This window comes from Dermochelys coriacea, chromosome 3, assembly GCF_009764565.3.
Source record: "Dermochelys coriacea isolate rDerCor1 chromosome 3, rDerCor1.pri.v4, whole genome shotgun sequence".
Classification (NCBI taxonomy): domain Eukaryota; kingdom Metazoa; phylum Chordata; order Testudines; family Dermochelyidae; genus Dermochelys; species Dermochelys coriacea.
The window spans coordinates 83721093-83742616 of NC_050070.1; the positions used below are offsets into that span (position 1 = coordinate 83721093).

General features: G+C 42.2%; 1 protein-coding gene across 3 annotated transcripts in view; it reads left to right on the forward strand.

Annotated features, from left to right (window-relative positions):
• AFG1L (AFG1 like ATPase) overlaps positions 1-21524 on the forward strand; it is a 150284-nt gene that overhangs the window by 44045 nt on the left and 84715 nt on the right. For all 3 annotated transcript variants that reach the window (XR_006279901.1, XM_038397569.2, XM_043510773.1), the window contains exons 3-5: positions 3721-3772; positions 4843-4944; positions 12671-12801. Coding sequence is in view for 2 of the 3 variants with exons in the window: in XM_038397569.2 (XP_038253497.1) it covers positions 3721-3772; positions 4843-4944; positions 12671-12801 (285 nt within the window). In the remaining variant the exon portion in view is untranslated. The remainder of the gene's footprint in view (positions 1-3720; positions 3773-4842; positions 4945-12670; positions 12802-21524) is intronic.

Sequence of the window (21524 nt, forward strand, 5' to 3'; positions counted from 1 at the left end):
GCCCACCATACAATTTCTATTCCCAGATGTGGCCCTCAGGCCAAAAGCTTCACCGACCTCTGATCTAGGGGAAAGCCACAGATGATCTCCTTGGCTCCCTTTTCTTCAGAGTCAGCCTTCTTCACTGGTATTGATGGATACAGCACCAACATACTAAGAAGAAGCTTCTTCATCAAACTCCTAGCCGGTCCCATCTGAAGGGATATGTCACCTGACTGCCCTGGTTTCAGCCTCAGTTCCAGCTGTGACCTTTGGCTATGCATAGTTGGGGACCAGGCTGCACGAATGGCTCTTTTGGAACCATGGGGCTTCCTCTCTCAATCAAGAGTATCCCCATGGCCACCTCAGCTGGCTCCATCTTCTGAGCATCAGGAGCATTGACACCTCAAACACCATAGTGTTGGTACCAAGCCCAGCACAAAGCAGTCAGGATCCCTCTCACGAATAGCTGCAAGAGGAGCAGGAACTGGATCAGCCTCCGGTACCATTGGCAGCCTCGTCCTCATCCCCTGATGAGCCAATTGTGGTAGAGCCTATTTCTTCATCTCCTGATGATTTTAAGGCTCATCTGGAGTTGCTGAGGAGGATGGCTATCACCCTTGATATCCACCCAGAGGACATCCAGGAAAAATCCCACAAACTGGTGGACATTCTGACATCTGCAGTTCTGGCTAGAATAGCCTCATGTATCAGTATGATTTCATCCTGTGGTATATGGTTTGAAGTTCAAAGACAAACTTCCAGATGAAGTGAAACAGGAGTTCCAGCCTCTCTTAGAGGAGGGAACGTTTGTTGCCAGAACAACTCTGCAGGCAGGTCTCAATGCAGCAAATTCTGCAGTGCACCACCTGACCTCTGCTATCATGATGCTATCATCCTGGTTACACTCTTCTGGCCTCCTTCCAGAGGTGTAACAGACAGTCTAGGACCTACTTATGAAGCACCATTGCACTTCACAGAAAAGATGGATGAGACTCTGCGAAGTTTACACCCTAGCAAAGAAGTGGAAGGGGTTTCATCCTTCTCAGGTCCAGTGTTTTTAGGGATTTGCCCCTTGACCCCAAGCCCTACCAAGGAGAAGGAGCAGAGGTTACAAACGATGACCACCACTGCCTCTGCTTCCACAGCTACCAGTTCAGCGAGGCAGGCAGCAGCATCTTCCAAGAGCTCATTTTGATGGGTGGGTTGAGAGCAGTCCACCACTTACAAGAGTGCCATCTTTTTCTTTTCCAGCTTTTTCAAACTGCCTGTCCCACTTCTGTTGTGCTTGGGCCCACGTCCTAACAGATTGGTGAGTTCTAAGTATGGTGGCAGTGGGATATACATTCCATTTTATTTCTGCCTCTAACCCCCTTCCCTCCCCTTCCCTATCTCTCTTCAGGGACCCCTCCCAAGAGACAGTATTACTCCAAGAGAGATAATCACTTCATCTTGTAAGAGCTATAGAAGAGGTTCATCCTTCCTGATCCTGAAGGTAAAAGGGGTCTCGCACCTATTTTAGATCTAAGGTAGCTAAACAAGTTCCTAAAAATAATCGAAATTCCGGATGGTCAATCTAGCTTCTGTTATTTCTTCTCTGGAGCCAGGGGACTGGTACACTGCCTTTGACTTAAAGGATGCATACTTTCACCTGGCAATTCATCAGAGCCATAGAAAAATTCTGAGATTCTTTGTCAGCGGAAACCTTTATCAGTTCACAGTCTGCCCCTTGGTCTCTGGGTGGCTCCAGAGTGTATGATGGTGGTAGCATCGTTGCTTTAGAGGTTAAGGGTCTTGGTACCATTCCCTTCCCTGGACAACTGATTGATAAGAAGTTAATCCAGGGTGCAGGTGGTGCCAAGCATTCACGTAATCTGATCCACCTTTGATGCACGAGGCCTGCTGATCAACACAGACAAGTCAATCCTGTTGTCAGCACAGAAAATAGAATTTATTGGAGTGATCCTGGATTCACCACAGCCAGGGCCTTACTACCACAGGCGAGGTTTCACACAATGCAAAGCCTCATTCTGCACTAAAAGGCTTACGCTCTCCCCATGGTGAGAAACTACCTAAGGCTGCTGGGGCATATGGCAGCGTGCATTTATGTGGTTCAGTGTGCCAGACTGCATCTCAAACTCCTTCAGGGCTGGATGGCCAAGGTGTATACCCTTCAAGAAGGCATCTCATTGATATGTTAGTGCATGTACCAAGTCACATGTTGTCCTTCCTAGATTGGTGAATAGAACCGACCAATGTCTGCAAGTGAGTTACTTTCACCCCACTTCAACAATCTCTTACGTTAGTCATGGATGTCTTGGACCTGGGGTGCGGGGCTCTTCTTGGACCCCCTCCAACGCAGTGTCTCTGGTCTCTACAGGATCTCAGTCTACACATAAACATCAGGGAATTGCTGGCTAGCCGTTTAGCTTGCATGGCGTTCCTTTCTCACATCCAAGTAGGAAGCGGCGTATTGTTGCTGACTGACAATATGACTGCCATGTTTTATGTAAACAAGCAGGAAGGAGCCTGGTCCTCACTATTCTATCAAGAAGCAATCTGGCTCTGGAACTTGTGTATCAGTAACTATACTTCTGAAAGTAGCCCATGCCCTAGAGACTCGGAATATAATGGCAGATCAATTGCGCAGGTTGATCACCATGAGTGGTCCCTTTACCCAGACATAGCAAGGTCATTTTTTTAGCTCTGGGGGGCAGGACACAACCCAGGTTTGTTGACAGATGCTTTTCTACTGCTGTGGTCAGAAGGTCTGCAGTACACTTTTCTCCCTATCCCTCTTTTGCCCAGAGTTGTCTGCCAGGCAAGAAGGACGAGGTCCGTCTTATACTGATTGCCCCAGCGTGGCCCCGTCAGTACTGGTTTCACAGCTCTTGGTCCTCTCAATCAGTCCCCCACTCTTACTCACACTTCATGCAGACCTATTTTCGGACAATCACGGTCGCCTCCTCCATCCTGACTTTCAGGCCTTGGAGACTTCATGGTTAACGTTGGCAAAGGAGTCTAGCTCTGCAAAGGTGCAGGAGGTAGTGCTGACTAGTGGAAAACCATCAATGAGGTCAACTTACCTTGAGAAATAAAATAAATTTTCCACCTGGTTGAGGCTAAAAGGGGTCTCCCGTAGTCCAACACATTCTGAATAGAAGCAAGAATATCTTTTTTGTGTTTGAATCATTATGGATTGGCAATTAGCTCGATCAGGGTATACCTAGCAGCTATATTGGCATTTCCCCCTCCTGAGGATAATCGCTCCCTTTTTTCCAACCTGATAGCAGTAAGATTTTTAAAGGGTTTGAGCAGACCGTTTCCACACATACAGAGCTCTCTTCCACCATGGAGCCTGAATCTAGTCATAACAAAACTGATGGATCCCCCCCTTTGAACCTCTACAGACCTGTTCTCTGTTGCACCTTTCAATGAAGATAGCATTTTTAGTAGCTATTACATTGGTCAGGAGAGAAGGGAAATTGAGGGCATTACTAAATGTAAAAACTCTCCAACAATTATGCATTGGAGCGCGCAAACACCTACAGTGGAATGGACATGTGCAACACATTTCGAACAACAGTTATGGAAAGGTTAGTAACTGTTTTATTTATAATATTTTTTATGGTAGCCCTACTTAGTTAATTAAATCCAACCACCTGATTTCATTCCCTCAACAATAGGCTCACATTAATTACATACCATGTTTATATAAAATGATCCTTTTCTGTTTTGCAGCTCTTTGCAAAAAGCAAACCTCCAAAAGGTCTTTACATCTATGGAGATGTAGGTAAGTTTCAGTAAAGATTTCATTGGAAGTTTTGTCTAAATGAGAGTTTCACAGAGTTTCCATTTAAGAGGGAGCAGGATCCAGTGCACCTCTGACTGATTTCCTGCTGCCTAGCTGGGTTTAAGGGCCTTACAAAGGGGAAAGTAGCAGCAAGGGAAGGACTGCTACCCATGGATCTCTCTCAGCCTGGAAAGGCAGGGAGAAGGTGCTAGAAGGGTTCCTGAAGAAAGCTGCTGGGTTAGCTGTTGAGAGCCCAGAAACATAACCCCAAGAAAGGATGGCTTCCTGAGGGAAGAGAAAAAAGCCCAGGGAGACTTTACTTTGAGTCTGGGAAAAATAGACTTTATTTCAAAGTAGAACCCCAGGATAGGTATTTTGTCTTATAGCTTTTGGACTGTGTGGAATTCTTAAGGGATGCTGAGAGTATGGGAAACTGAGGCAGGGCCACACTCAGCCAGCAGGGGATGCTATAGGACAGGCATGCCCTTCTACAGAGGACTTACTCAAGTTCTAATGTAGCCTTTTATGTCAAAGGTTTTTTATTTTATTTTGCATAACAAGTTACTATTTTAATTAACTTTTCATACTTGTTTCTCTTAGAATATGGATTGGTATTAAGTATAGATCCAGTTGCTGTATTAATGTATTTCTGCTTGTGACATGTTATTTCCTAAATACCCAATATTTAACAACATGCGTAAAGTAAGAAGAAGGAGGCAGAGAGATGAAGATTTTATTCTAGTCATGTCAATGTACCATGAAAATGTCTTGACTCAGAATAAGAAAATATTTGGAATATTTCAGATGGAGACAATAGGGCCACTTGTTGGCTCAAAATATCATACTTTTATTTTTTCAAAATTTGTCCTTGATAAAGTGAAATACAACTTTCCTCCTAGCTCTTTTAACACAAAATATAATCTCTCTTCCCAAACAAGCAAACCTTTTACTGTTCAGCAGAAGAGTGTAGTTTCATTAGTTCAAAGCTAATGAACAATCATTACTGTAATCAGTACATACTGTTTTTAAATTAACTACCTGTTGGGTCTATTTGTGTTTTTTATTTGAAGGCACAGGAAAGACAATGGTGATGGACATGTTTTATTCTCATATAGAAGTAGAGAAGAAAAAGAGAGTCCATTTTCATGGTTTCATGCTAGATGTACACAAAAGTAAGTGCAAATACTCTGACATTTACATGAGTCTCATTGAGTGTATAATCTATAGCAGTGGTTCTCAAACTTTTTTTTTTTTTTTTTTTTTTTTTTTTTGCAGACTACTTGAAAATTGCTGAGGGTCTCAGTGGACCACTTAATGATCTTTCCAAATGTTGTTTGTACCATTAGCTAACTATTGTAAAGCGCTTTGGATAAAAGCGCTATATATAAAAAACCGTAATAATTAACTTTTTTGTTCGACAAGTAAAAGCACACAACTCATATTTTAATATCAGTAGTCTTACCTTTCTAATGCAATGGATGTGCTCTCTCTCCCCCAACACGGCAGTCCCCGAGCTGGGGCTGGAAAGGAGGTGGGGTCTCTCCCTCTCTCCCCCACCGCAGGAGCCCCTGAGCTGAGGCTGGGAAGGAGGGCCATCTCTCCCCAGCAGCCGCAGCCCTGGAGCTGCAGAAAGTCACTTCTTTCTCTGGCTGCCGCAGCCCTGTACATCCCAAATTCCCCCCACCCTCTCTTTTCACCCCACTGCCCCCTCCCATCTACCCCTTATTCCCTCCAAGGCCACCACCTCACCTTTTATGTGTGTCTTCTCCAGGGTCCAAGCATCTAATTAGTGGAGCCATGCCTGCGTGGCTCCACTAATTAGACGGGTGGCCCTTCATTCTCTCGTGTGCAGCCAGGCTCACACCTTAAAGGGAACTATCCACGGAGCACCTGAATGGAGCCGCAGACCACTGGTGGTCCATGGACCACAGCTTGAGAACCTCTGATCTATAAAGCAACCCTGGTTTATTCTTTTTAGCATATGAGCCAATTTCACTTTCTTTTACATAAGTATTCAAAAACACATTTATTAAAGCATTGTTAGAATCTTCTGTTGTTCAGGTATAGGTATTAATAGCTAGAGATAATGTCGTGTGAGATGTATGTGAAATGAGATGCATATTCAGGATTAATTTACCCCCTAACTAAACACCCATAATTTATCAATTAACTTACACTCCATTTGGAAGATGATATATGCTAATAGTGAATTTTACATTGACTGAGATAAATAATGTGATGATGTCCCAAAAATATAGTTTATGTAAAAGCAGCAGTTAAATTATTTGATACTTATTTGGCATCTGTGTTCAGTTGAGGGTACAACGATTTAAGAAAGACAACAAATAAAATTAAGTTTGGAAAATAAGAGGAGGAAGGGTTAGGGGTTGGGACATCTTCCATGTCCAGGAAACATAACTTTATATGAAAAGGAATGTTAGGAGAGGACAGGAATCAGTTTTTCTCAATGAGAACTTGAGCTCTAAGAACAGGTAGCAGTGAAAAAAGCTTCTGCGAAGGGTTATGGAATTGCCATTACTTGAGTTATTTAGGGCTATACTAGCTATATGTCTGCTAGGAACAGTTTAAGAATAACTAAAGTAATTTTGCAAAATTTCAGGAAGGTGGACTAGATGACCTAATAAAAAAAAACTGTCAGGATCTGTGTATGCCTTACTAAATAATCATGTTATTTCATTCATTGCCACCCTCATTTTTCCTCTTTCCTTTCCCTCTGAGTGGACATTTTTCTAGCCAATGTATCTTTTATGTTGCAAAGATCAGATTGGGTATTTAACATAATAAGAACATAAGAACGGATATACTGGGTCAGACAAATTGTCCATATAGCCCAGCATCCTGTCTCTGACAGTGGCCAGTACCAGATGCTTCAGAGGGAATGAAAAGAAAGAGCAATTTAGAATGACCCATCCCTGTCATCCAGTCCCAGCTTCTGGCACTTGGAAGTTTAGGGACACCCAAAGCATGGGGTTGTGTCCCTGACCATCTTGGCTAGTAGTCATTGATGGACCTATCTACCATTAATGTATCTAATTCTTCTCCTTCGAGTGAGTGCTCATGTCCATTCCATTGTAGTGTGTGTGCTTGCCACATGTACCGGTGCCGGAAGTTTTTTCCTCAGTGGTATCTGTAGGGGACCAGCTCTGTTGCTCTCTGGAGTGGCATGCACATGCACCAATATAAGGGGCGCTGCCAGCCCCCTTCCTCCCTCAGTTCCTTCTTATTGCCAGTGACAGTGCTGGAACACTCCCCTTGCTCTAGCGCAGGGATGGGCCACATCCGGCCCTTCAGCCTATTTAATCTGGCCCTCGAGCTCCCGCTGGGGAGCAGAGTCTGGGGCTTGTCCCACTCCCACACTCCAGCCCGGGAGCGGGGTCGGTGGCCACTCCATGCCTGCCTGCCGTAGCTCTGTGTGGCTCCCTGAAGCAGCAGCATCCCAAAACCAGGCAATCATTTTGAGGGGACACTCGAGGGCAAACTCCCAGCCTGCAACTAGGATCTGTCTCACCCTTTATTTTCCCACTGTTCGTTACCTTTACTCCTTGCTTGGACTGCCATAACTACGGACTGCTGGGTCCTCAATACAGTGGCATCGGGGTATACCCGATTTTGTTCTTTCCCACCCTCCCTTCCCTGTCTTTTTTCAGGGACCCTTCTCACAAGCAACTGTTCGCCCAGTAGATGCAAGCCCTTCTGCAGCTGGGGGCCGTGGAGGAAGTTCCCGCAGAACGAAGAGGGAAATATTCTTACTCCTGATATTTTCTCATTCTGAAGGTCAAAGGGGGCCTATGCTCCATCCTGGATTTGTGAGACCTCCACAAATATCTCAAGAAGCTGAAGTTCCACATGGTCTCCCTGGCCTCCATCATCCCCTCACTGGATCCTGAGACTGGTATACTGCCCTTGACCTAAAAGATGTTTACTTTTACATCTCAATATTTCCCGGACACAAGAGACTCAAGGACTATGGTCGCGGGAGGAGCTATCACTTCACGTAAATGTCAGAGAGCTCAGGGCCATTTGCCTGGCATGCGAGGTGTTCCTTCCCCATCTATCTGGTTAAGTGGTGCAGGTACTGACAGACAATGCTGCCTCCATGTTCTACATCAACAGACAAGGGGGAACCCAGTCTTTGTTACCTGAAGATTTGAATTCAATTATATTAAACCAATGATGTGCTCTAAAATAATGCTTTTAATTTAAAACCTTTTCTTATTAACTATTTAAACCGGTAACCAAGGTTGTGGCCCACCCTAAAGGAATTGCCAGGGAAAGCTGCAGTTAGCTTGCTTTCCCTTGAAAGGACACAGATACAGCCCTCTGATCAAGAATAGACAGATAAGCGGTAAATCTTTGAAAACAAAATAATATTTATTTAGAATGAGTGATTACAGTAAAAGATTAGAGATGGATATAAAGTACTGTAGGAACAAATGCGATAAAAGAAAAGGAGTACTTGTGGCACCTTAGAGACTAACAAATTTATTAGAGCATAAGCTTTCGTGAGCTACAGCTCACTTCATCGGATGAGCTGTAGCTCACGAAAGCTTATGCTCTAATAAATTTGTTAGTCTCTAAGGTGCCACAAGTACTCCTTTTTTTTTTTTGCGAATACAGACTAACACGGCTGCTACTCTGAAATGTGATAAAGGTTACAGTTGCAGGAGTGAAACGGCGTGGCAAATAAAGATGCAACACTACAATAACACTTTCAATTATCACTATAACAGATAACAATATAATCATTCACTTAATACTCTGTATCTTATAACAATATAACAATTAAGCATATAATATATATCAATTAAACATATTTAATACTTAATTATTTACACTAACATCCAATAAGTGCTGATCAGGCAGTTATTGAATGGGTAGGGGAAGATCTCTCTCAAACTACAGACATCCAGCTTTATTGGGAGGCAAAATCCATACACTCCTTGATTCATTTATTGGTCTTTCTGCTCTGTCAATAAGCGCTGTCTGCTTCCACTGTCTGCTTGCTGCTGCTAAAAAAGCCATTGCCATGGCGACCTTAGAATTCTGTGATTGCTGCTACTTCTTAGGTGGAACCCCAAAGCCTAACAAGCCTCTACCCAAAGCTGCCTAGTTTCTTCTGCTACCATTGATATTGTTTCTCAGGTGGCTTCTTCTGAGCAAGCATCTTCTTCCTTGCAGGTATCTTCTCTCTTCCAGGACCCCAGTCCCACTTATAGGGTTTAGTCTGTTGGCTGTTGGTCTTGTACACTATTTGTTCTCCCAAGCTCAGCCAATCAGCTTCCAACTTTTCTTAGCTCTGCCCTTGATAGGTAGCTCCTTTCAATGCGGTTTTGCTGAGTCATTCCCCATAGGAGGCTGATATAATACTGTCTCCTGATTGCATCATCCCTAATCAGTTTCATGGGCCTATATGTGTTCCTACGGAGTCTTTCACCACAGTATGTCATCCTATAGCCACCATTTCTGGATTTTCTTAATGTAAACTACTATTAATTTCTATTTAATTAAAACCTTATTCTTAAAACTAATCACTATGCATCCTAAAGGGTCCTGACACTATCACCACCCTTTTTATATCCAATTAAACAAGTTATAATTTTTCCAAAATTTAAACCTCTTCTGAGGTTTTTCTGTAAACCTTCAATTTAAAGTGATATAAGGCTTTTTAGGCAACAGAGGCAAAATCTTTCATCACATCATCTGTCCTGTGTCAAGATGCCCTGAGCCACTTCTGCATCCAGCATGCTATCTACCTGGAAGCCTCGCACCTCCCCGGTATCCGGAACATGCTGGCAGATCTCCTCAGCAGGTCCTTCTTCTCTCACCACAAATGGTCCCTCTGCTTGGAGGTTGCCGGATGCTCTTCCAAAGGTGGGGAGCCCCCCAAATGGACTTGTTTGCCACCAGACAGAACAGAAAATGCCATCAATTCTGCTCGCTACAAGGCCTCGAGAGAGGCTCGCTGTGAGATGCCTTCTGTCTGTCATGGTTAGAGGTCTCCTGTATGCCTTTCCGCCAATCCCACTGATCAACAGGGCTCTTTCCAAGATCAAGAGGGACAAGGCGCAAGTCATTATGATTGCCCTGGCCTGGCTTTACCAGCATTGGTTCGGCAGTCTCATGGACTTGGCAGTGACAGCCCCGTGGACTCTTCCCATATGTCCGTACCCACTTTCTCAAGATCACTGCTGCACCTGAACTTCGCCTCTCTCCACCTTACAGAGTGGATGTTGCATGGCTGAGCCCTGAGGAGCAGGCCTACTCCAGTCAGGTCCAGCAGGTTCTTCTGGAAAGCAGAAAGTCCTCTACTAGAGCTACTTACCTTTCAAAGTAGAAGCGCTTCTCCTGCTGGGCTTCAGAGTGGAATATCTACCTTGTTACTGCCTCTTTACAATCCATCCTGGATTACCTCCTGCATTTAACGTGCCAAGGCCTTGCCTTTTCATCAATCAAGGTGCACTTGGCAGCCATATCAGCCTTTCATCTGCACATCCAGGGACAATCAGTATTCTCCCATAAGATGACTGTCAGGTTCCTCAAGGGCCTCTAGAGGCTGTTTCCTCCTTCCGGGATCCAGTTTCCCAATGGTATTTCAATCTAGTCCTTTCCAGACTTACCGGTCCTCCTTTCGAGCCTCTAGCCTCTTGCTGTCTCTCGCACCTGTCATGGAAGGTTGCATTCCTTGTAGCCATTACTTCGATGAGGTGAGTCTCCGAGATTAACACCCTCACTTTGGAGGCCCCGTATATGGTGTTCTACAAGGACAAGGTTCAGCTGCAGCCCCATCCAGCCTTCCAGCCAAAGATGGTGTCGCACTTCCATGTCAACCAGGATATCTTCCTCCCAGCGTTCTATCCAAAGATGCTCGCGACCAACAAGGAGAGATGCTTGCACGCTCTAGATGTCAGGCGTGCCCTAGCTTTCTTCTTGGAGCGCACCAAGCCCTTCCGCAGATTGGCACATCTTTTTATTGCGATAGCTGATAGGATGAAGGGCCTTCTGGTGTCCTCTCAGAGGATTTCAAACTGCATCCTCACTTGTTACAAGTTGGGGCAGGCTGTACCTCCACCGACAGTGAAGGCTTACTCTACTAGGGCTCAGGCGCCGGCTGTCTTCCTGGCACATGTCCCTATCCAGGACATCTGCAGGGCTGCGACGTGATCTTCAGTACAAACGTTCACCATGCATTATGCCATTACCCAGCAGGCCAGAGATGACGCTAGATTTGGCAGAGCTGTGTTGCAATCGACACATCTATGAACTCCTGCCTACCTCCAGAGGTACTGCTTGGGAGTCACCTACAGTGGAATGGACATGAGCAAGCACTCGAAGAAAAAACGGTTACTACCTTTTTGTAACTGTTCTTCAAGATGTTGGTCATGTCCATTCCATGACCCACCCTCCTTCCCCTCTGTCGGAGTTCTGGCAAGAAGGAACTGAGGGAGGGAGAGGGCCAACAGTGCCCGTTTTACAAGCGCATACGTGTGCTACTCCAGAGGGCACCAGAGCCAGTCCCCTATGGATACCACTGAGGAGAAAACTTCTGGCATCAGTGCATGTGGCGAGCACACCCCTACAATGGAATGGACATGAGCAACGCATCTCAAAGAACAACAATTACAAATGGTTAGTAATTTTTTTTTAATCCAGTTTATTTAGTCTCCTCTTTTCCAATGAGAGTTTCCCTAAACTGTTTCTTAAAACTTAACCTCTTCATTTATAAAATATTAAGATCTGCCTTCTTTGGGACCCTATGTTTCACCTACTCCAAGACAGCAATCGTTTTCTGTGATACATGACCAATTTTGCACTTAGTGACTATCCATATTCTGGAAATCTAATAGATACATTCTGCAGTGACAACAGGCCCGCTGACAGCAATTCCGGCCCCCAGGGCCTTCCCTAGGAGAGGGCTGGGCCTGGGGCAGAAGTGACGAATCTGTCACTTCTGGGACCACCCATCACTTCCAGGACTGACGAACTGGCCAGTCGCGCAAAGCGCGGGGCCTGGAGCAGTCGTGTGTGCCTAGGAGCCGTGCAGTCCGTCCACGTGATTTAAAAGGGCCCGGGCCCCTGGGCAATTGCCCCACTTGCACCCCCTGTAGGTGGGCCAGAGTGACAATATCTCTTGTTATCTGTGTGTTCCTTTATGCCTACTTGTAATGAAGCTAACCTCCCATCACAGGGCCTTTCTTTTCCTAATATTCACTTTATCTTAAATACATAGAGTACAATGTCTAACACCTTATTGTACATTTTTTTACTGTAATACTTGTTTTGTACAATCTTTGCATCTTAGTCAGTTTTCCTTTTTTTAAAACCACAGGGATTGGTTTCTTTGAGTTGATTTTTTTCCCTGCTATTTCAGAGTTTGACTACAGGTTGTAAACATACTTTAGGGAAATGGAATGTGCAGTGTTTTGCAGCTGACTTCTAAATGCTTTAAGGGTTCTGATTATTAGAGCATAGACTAGGAAAGAGTGGGTACAATTTCAAAGAAATGCAACTGAATCAAGGTAATACATTTGAAGCAAGACAAAATGATAGAGTACCAATTACAATATCAAAGTTTTTTGAAACAATGGTAGGATAGATGCACCATTATAAAAAAGTATGTAACAGCAGGCATCTGTGGGGCTACAGTACAATACTTTACTTTATTTGTAAACAAGAAAACACGGATTCTTGACTCTGTGAGGCTTTAGCAATTTGCTTTAAAAGGTTGAAAAATTACCGAGTGTGCCTTTTAAAATCATAATGCATGTGATTTTTGTATTTCTGTATCTAAACTACATATGTGTGTATTATTGCTTTATATGTTCCACAGAGTTAAATGAAGCACTTCCATTGTTTATTTTTCTGTTTTATTCACTTCAGGAATACATCGTCTTAAACAGAGCTTGCCTAAAAGGAAGCCGGGACTAATGGCCAAGTCATATGATCCAATAGCCCCTATAGCCGAGGAAATAAGTGAGGGGGCCTGTCTCTTGTGTTTTGATGAATTTCAGGTAAGTAATTAATTAGAGAGAGTTTCCTGGCTTCAGTAAAACATTTAAGTATTGTTTGATCTTTTACCTTAAATATAATACCCTTTGTTGTTAGAATAGTATTCAAGTTACTAGCCCATGGTGAACTGTAGAAGATAAAAGTTTAGAAAAAGAAAGAGTTTCCAAGACTGTGAAGAAAATATTTCTCAAAGAGGTGGAAGTTGACTGCTTCGGTCTACTTTGAGTCACTTTCAGTTATCTGCTCTAATCAACATCATTAAAGCTCACTGTAGAGGACAAATAGAATTTGATTAGATTCTTATGAGCACTTTGGGGAAGAGACTTTCTTTTTGAGGAGTTTGTACAGTGTCTAGCACAGTGGTACACTGGTCCATGTTTGGTATCTCCCCCCCTCCCCCACCTTCCCAGCATTCCTGAAACTGAAATAACAAAATAATAATTTGACTCATTGAGATCAAGGACATGGGAACAATATATCAAATTAAACCTAAATTCTGTGACAATATCCTGAACACTTTGTGCATTGGGTTATCAATCTGTGGCCGTGTCAGATAAATTTTAAAATGGAAGCTTTTATTGAATTAAATAAGAAAATGAATAATATATTGATAAAGTATTTGTTTAACTTACCTTGATTAATTCAGTTTATTCTGAACTACTCCTGAATTCTTAATTTTAATTGTGCCTCACAAATTTATATTGAAAACGCATCAACTGCATTATAGAATTTGTCCACAGGGAAGCTGGAGGTTGTGGTTGCTTGAGATGATTGGGGCTTGTTGGCTTCTAAGAAGTTGTGGGAGACAGTCTGGGATAAAGATGTTTGCTGGGTATTACTGCTAAAATGATCAGCAATTAAGTAGTTATCCGTGTTGAAATTTAAATTGTCATTAAGTTTTTAAAGTTAATATCCTGTTGAGATGAATGGAGAAGCTTACACCTTTCAGCCATTGTTTCAGGCAATCTACTGACCTGAGAAGACAACACTGCATCATAGAGTTGTAGAAATGTAGGGCTGAAAGGGACCTCAAGAGGTCATCAAGTTCAGCCCCCCATGCTGAGGCAGGATCAAATAGACCTAGACCATGCCTTACGAATGTTCTTAAAAGCCTCCAGTGATGGGGATTCCACAACCTCCCTTGGAAGCCTATTCCAGAGCATAACTACAGTTAGAAAATGTTTCGAATATCTAACCTAAATCTCCCTTGCTGCAGATTAATCCCATTACTTCTTATCCTACCTTCGGTGGACACTGAGAACAATTGTTTATTTCCATCAGTTTATAGTCAGTTCATATTGGAATGCTTTTTTACAGCCATTAGTGCTATAAAGTTAATTTTTAAAAAAAATTAAATCTTCTGTTCTAGAGTATAATTTTGCAGCAACAATGAATTCTTTAGTAAACTGTATGGCTGCAGAATGCACAAGGACATTGCTGTGATGCAGTGTCATTCATGGGAATGTTTGTTAATAATAAAGAAAATTCTATTTAAGAAAATTTCTTGCATATCTTTTGATAGGTAAAAGCCAGTGCTCGTCTCTTATTAGAGTAGAACTTGTTTTTTGTCCTAGTGACTGAGGATGAAATGCACATTATTGAATTATGCAAATTAATGAGTAAGTGAACAACTGCGATAAAGGATTCTGTATCACAGAATATCCTTTGTTCGATATTTTGTCCAATATTGTTTTAATTATACGAGTTAGTATGCTAGTTATATACTGTAGTTGAATATTTACAAATAACTGGATGTTATGATATGTCTTTGAGACATGGAGTGGGACTACTGTGTTTTGTTTTGGCTTTTGTGTCAAAACTTGTTGTCTGGTTATACTAAAAGAAGGACAAGAGACACCTGATATGGTTTTAATCAGGTCGCAACTTTATTATTAGATGTCTGGGACTACTCAGCAGATAAAAATGTACAGTGCAGGTAATTCCATGTTCATTCAATATCTACCTGAGGGGCTTCCACCAGACACTCTTTTTCCATCCTGGTCCCGCAGCCAACCCTTTGCTGGGACCTTACCATCCCCCTTTTGAACCGAGGGTTAAGGTTGGCTATAAGTAAGGGGGTTGGCTCCCTGCTGTATCAGTCATTGGAGCCCCCCCATTCTGCTCCTTTTTAAGCAGTGGTGATGTGGGTGGGCATGTGAGGTCATGTGCACCCCCAGATTTGCTGCTTGGCTTGTACTGAGCATGCTCAGTAACACTGAAGCTGGCTACCCTCATTCTGTCATCCATGCCCTCCCCCCCCCCCAAATGGGCAGGCACAGGTTGTCTCTGTTTTTGAGTCCTTTACCAAGCTATTCATCTGGTCACTCTATCCCTTCCCTGTGGAGCACCTGCGTAAACATCTGCCCCACACTTGTATAATGAGTTGTGACATCATAGCCTAACTCCCTTCCCTACTCACAATAACAAATCCCTTCCTGAACCCACTGTATGGAAGGTGAAAAAAACCCCACTCCATCTACGCCAATCTGGTGGTGAGGGAAAAATTCCTTCCCAGCCCCCCCTAAAAGAAGCAGCTAGCACGAAGCCCACAGCAGGTCCTGAGCAAACCTGGTATTTTGCCCCCTCAAGGGGAGACAGGGTGGGTGCTGCTCCACCTGGTCCGGGGAAAAGGGGCTTCTCCTGCCAGACTTGCCCCTTTTGAACTTCCCAGCTCTTCTGGTCCCTGGGGATGAGTCAGCGTTGCCACACTGACCCACTCCCCCTTTTCGCAGCAGCATCTGAGCTTTGCTCCTCCTCCTGGCCGTAAAGAGCAATTCCCTCTTCCCCAGCAAGTCGGACAGTACCCCCCCAGCCCCCTCCGACACACACACACTTAAAGGTGTCGTGTGGTCAGTTCTACAAATTTATGAACTGACCAGGTGGCAGGCCTTTGTGTGTTTGTTGTGATGGTGTTTTTTAAAAAATCCTCAAGTATAATAATAAGGCAACTTGGGTAGAATACTGTTTCCCTAATCTGATCGAACTGTCTCAGAAGACTCTCAAATAATGGCTTTGTTGCCCATACAGTAGTATAAAATCCTTCAGCTTCTGCAAGCCTGAGATATTCAGCCTTTGATTTGGGATTTTGTTTTGCTTCTAACTTTGGTTGCTCATTTATGAGTGGAGGTGGCAACGCAGGCAATACTTAAGGACACGAAGATGTCCAAGTTTCAACTTTAGCTATGTATCGCCTGGCTTTTGTAAAGTTTTGAGGAAGATACCTGATGTCACAATCTTTTTATGTGTGTAGGTATTGTAAATACAAAGACTTGTGGGAAGGCGGAGGGGTGTGTGTGTGTGTGTGTGTGTGTGTGCGTGCGCGTGCGTGTGCGCCCCACCATTGATGGAAAAGTGTCAAAAAATACATGTCGGCTGATTAGTTGGCTTGTGCAAATACAAGTACACTTTTGTAATAGATAAGTAAAATGTTAGTTTAGTGAAAATGTGCCATTTTTCCTCTCTTGCCAAAGACTGGTTATGTTTTAAAGTTATTTCACAGGCAGAAGAGAAGCTACAAATCATGTTGTCAGATGGGAGAAGAGTTCATTTGTCTTATTCATTATATGTTATTCCCAATCTCCTCCTTTCATCTAGAAAACACTGCCAGTGCATTTCTACACTCCTTTTCAGGCACAGGGATTTCACCACCACATTACACTTCCTCACAGTTTGCTTTCGTTTTTGTACTGCATGCTTGCTTGCTTGCTCTTCCCTGTGTTCCTTTGGTAAAAGAAACCACTTGTACCAGGCTTATTCATGTTTTTCCTCTTCCATGTGTTTTAACTCTTGGCTTTGAATGAAGTACTATTTCTGATTCTTAACCTAATTGTTTGCTGGTAATTTTATATTTACTTCATCCAGTGAGTATGAACAGTATCAAAAAACAGAGCTCTGCAGAAACTGATAAATAATCCAACTACATGCGATGTTGTATTTATACTACTAAGCAATGAGAAGTTTTTGAGTAAACATGATATGCCAGAGTTGTACATTTTAAACACTTGGTAAAGGAACCTCTTTGCTAATTCCAGTATTGGATATGTTGGTATAAATAACTCTTTTTCCCATATGGGTACCCACTGCTTGGTTACTCCAGTACTGAGGAGTTTTCTGTTTTCGTTCCACATTTCAAAGGTAGGCTCGGATCCTTCTGGAATTTTTTTTTCAAGTTGATTGCCTCATCACCCTTTTGTCAAGGTAGAAGTACTACCATCATTTTACTGAATAAAATAACGCTTTCCTTTTTCTATCTCCAAGGTGTGGCTGGGAGGGAAACGCAACAAATTTAGTATTCCCGGGACATTGAATACTTAGGCCAATTTTAGAAATTTATTTATTAATTTGGTACTACTCTGAATTCAGAGATTTCAAAACGATCAAACAGACAGTAGATTGCTGATCATTTGTAGCAAGTCATAGAATATGTAAGCCATGTGCTACTGTATAGGTTTGAATTACTGACAGTGAGTCCCAATTTTCAGAAATTTGCTAAGGCCTCATTCTGAATATGTCATATTCCTGCCGAAATAGTCACAAAGTGATGCGATGACTGGAAGAGCTGTTCAGATGGGGGGAACAAACTCTTAAAGAAAGACACGTTATCCTTCATTTCCCTAGTTGGTTTCCCCAGCAGAGATGCTAATTGGCAGTCTTCACACAAGACTTGATTTACTCAAATTTAAGCAAACACTAGATTTACAAATACAACTGGAAGAAAAACAAGAGGCAGAACAAATATGAACTGTAACATACAGACAAAATCGCTGTCCACAATGACAGCTGAAAAATCCTTTTACTTTAGAACAGACAATGACAGTGGAAGCAAGTCGTTACTCCTACAGCAGAACCATGATCATGCATTGTGGAAATGGACAGAAGTAGTTGTCGAGATTTACTTGAAATATTGAAGGTTTCCTTTACTTTTTCTCCTATATGCAAAAGGTATCTAAAGATGTGGTTCTTTGTGGTATAGAGGAGACGAGATTTTGTGACACTGACAGCAGAAAGCAATGAAGATGCCCATTTTCAGCGACTACCACATGCAGAATTGTTTAAGACAACAGCATTGCTGAAGTTGCTGAGTTCCATTTATCACCTGGCTGAAGCCACATCATAGTGACCCTGGAGTAAATCTCATTAGAGCCTATAGGAGTGGGGGGTGAGAAACAGCCAGACAAATACAGAATTATAATAATGTATTGACTAAGTGACTTAGAAAACTAGTTCAGAATCTATTGACTTATTCTACTTATTATTTCTTAAAGTTCTTACTGAAAGAATTCAGGCATCTTAAAGTGGAGATGTAATAGGTATCATGTTGCAAGTACTGTATGGGTGCCACTATAGAATGCCTATGTTAAGCCTCTGAGCATGCCTTATGAACTAGATGTTTCTGAAAGCTTGATCAGTCTTAATATGAGCTTCTTGTGCACAGATTAATAAATAGTATTCTTCCCAATCTTTTGTCATTAGTGCTTATGATAAATAAAACAACCCATCTTTTTTGCATCCACATAAATAATATACTCCTTTAATAGATGGCCCTAAATGTAAAATCCTGAGATGCATGCCATTTGTAATTATAATTGTGGTGCTTTTCAGTATCCTAACGGGTGGTTATAAAATCTGGGTTTTATTTTATTTTGTCAAGTGCTGAAATAACTCTATACAAAAGTAATTAGGCTTTCTAATTTTGTAGGTAGCAATGGTAATGAAAATAGAATCCCTACTTTTTGGTAAGCAGAAAGATCACGCAGAGATAGTATTTAAATACTATTCAGTATCACTTGGGTTTAAAAAAGAACTACAGTTTAGACAGTTTTTACAAGCCAGCAAAGCTATTAAAAGCCTCTAATAAAAAACTAGGCTCTTATTTTTGTGCTAATACTAATTACTGATAATACATGCTTATGTTTGTCATTCATTATATGGAGCAGTACCAATCAGTGGACGACTGAGTCTCAAGCACTTACACATGTAAATTAACTATTGGATTTTTTTTTCTTTTTTACTTAAGTGAGTCATAATGGAAAGCAGCACTAGGTCATAAAAATCTTTTCTCTTAAATGCTAATGAAATTTCTCCATTCTCTCCATTAGTAGACTCCCCTTATTAGTAATTTGTAGCCTTCTCTTTTGTTCCTGGTTGTAATGAATGCTGGATACAGAAAAAACTTGAACTATGAGAACGCTTCAGTTATTGTCTTCTGCTTGCTTACACTGTAAAATTATCTTTCCCTTCCAAAGCTGTACAAGATCAAAAGAAAATAAATTGGCACCCCAGTACACAAAATGACTCTTGCTTTATTAATTATATAGCTTTCAAAAGTTAATTTATTCTGGTAAGGCAAAAACACAAAAATTCTGTAACATCAAATAATAAGTCAGTAACAGACCTTTATTCATTGCTTTCTTTTATTTCATTGTAAACATTTGCACTGGAGTGTACATAAATGTTATAGTTCTCTTCAATCCTCCATTATGGACTCTGTTCCTGCAAAAGTATATTCTGCCACATAAGGGTATAATTAAAAAAAATACCAAGTTTGTAGTAAAATAATATGTATCATAATTTTAAAAAATCCAGTGCCTGAGATTTTTTTCTGATACAATAAAAAAGTCCAAATTATTTTTAAATTTGAAATTATGTTCTGATTTCTAATCAGAAATAACACTCGCATTCAAGCAGTTGAAAAGAAGCTTCTGTTTGAGTGTGCAGAAACTAAAAATAACAGGGATCTTAACTTTCAAATTAAATAATGTCAGCACCACTTTCCTTTACATGTCTTGAGTATTGAAGAGTTTTGGAAGTTTCAATAATTCAGAAGAGTTTTCAGGAAAACATATGTTGCTGACATGTAAGCAGCTACACTCAACAGGTTGTGTGTTCCTCAGCCAATACATACATACCTTGATAGAAGTATAATAACTGTCCTGAACACACCACAGGGTTGCTGGATGATGCATGCACTCCATGGAGTGTGTTACTGAACTTATTGTTGAGGAAGAAAAGAAAATGTAAAAAGAACCACCTAAATATTAATCCTCCCACAAGAATTAGGTGCATGGTTGCCGAAGGATGGATCACAGGGAAGGAGAAAACTGCTTCTGTTAAAGCTTTCCCCCATTGTCTCCAAACTAGCTGTCAGGAGTAGAGTCTAAGGCTATGCCTACACTATGGACTTACAGTGGCACAGCTGTACCGCTTCAGCTGTGCTGCTGAAAGGTCTCCTGTGTAGCTGTTCTATGCTGGCGGGAGAGCGCTCTCCTGCCAGTATAGTTAAACCACCCCCAACGAGTGGCGGTAGCTACGTCGGCATGAAAACATCTCCCACTGACAGAGCGCAGTCCACACCGGCATTTTTGTCAGTGAAACTGATGTCGGTCAGAGTGTGATTTTTTTCACACCCCCGACCAACAAAAGTTTTGCCAACAAAAGTGCTAGTGTAGACAAAGCCTGACTCTTTCCTCCTTTCCCCCTTTTTGCCTTGGTTCCCCACCAAATTGGTGGATTAAGTGGAGGCTGCAGTGGCTTCAACTACTTAACCCTCAAACCCTCAAAAGTTTAAGGCCAGATATACACACACAACTTTTGCCAGTATAGTAAAGTTGGTTAGGATGGTGATTTTTTTTTTGTATGATGTTTTATACCAGCAAAAACCCTATTGTAGCACAGTTATATTGGCAAAGAAGTGCTTTTATTTGGGGAACGGCACGAGCTATATCAGCAAAAGTACTCTTGCTGGTATAACGTGCATCTACACTAGGAGGGTTTGCCAGTATAGCTATACTGGCAAACATTTTCTAAAGTAGATTAAGGCCTGGTCTGCACTGGGAATTTAAAAATCAACACCTCTGAGAGATGTAGCTACCCTGACCTAAGCCCTGGTATAGACAGCACTAGGTCAATGGGAGAATTCTCCTGTTGACCTAGCTATCACTTCTCAGGGAGGTGGAATACCTACGCCAGCAGGAGAAGCCCTCCTGTCAATGGGTGTCTTCACCGAAGCGCTACACCAGTGGTATAGCTGTGCCTTTTATGTGAAGACATGTCCCTAGCTACTGCCTCTCAGGGAGGTAGATTACCTGTGCCAACAGGAGCATTTTAAGGGTAGACATACCCTAGGCCTAAGGCTCCAATCCTTTAACTGATAACACATAGATGGACTGTTTGGCCTGTGAAAAGCATGGCTTTATGTGGGTATAGCAGTCCACCCATGTATTATCTATTGCAGGATTGGAGCCCGCAGCTCCAGACCTACAATCCAGATGCGCAGAGACCCCCATGTGGGATCAGGGCCTAAATTAAGACAAAGTGTAACAAATTGATGTAATGAACAATAGGAGGGAAAGTATGAGGAAAACATTAATCGAGTTGACCTGCCACTTGGTAAGGCAACTTCATCCTTTCATGTGCTGTGTATTTATACCTGCTACTGTATTTTCCACTCCATGCATCTGATGAAGTGGGTTCTAGCCCATGAAAGCTTATGCCCAAATAAATTTGTTAGTCCCTAAGGTGCCACGGGACTCCTCGTTGTTTTTGCTGTTACAGACTAACATGGCTACCACTCTGAAATAGATAACAGTAGTTAAGATGGTTTCGTGACTGGGTACATTGATTTTTTTTTGTTAGCCTGTGAGATTCTGTAACCCATATATTATACTTCATATCTAATTTTTCTTCTGTTCAGAAAAGTTTATTACATTTTTTTCCATTCTGACGC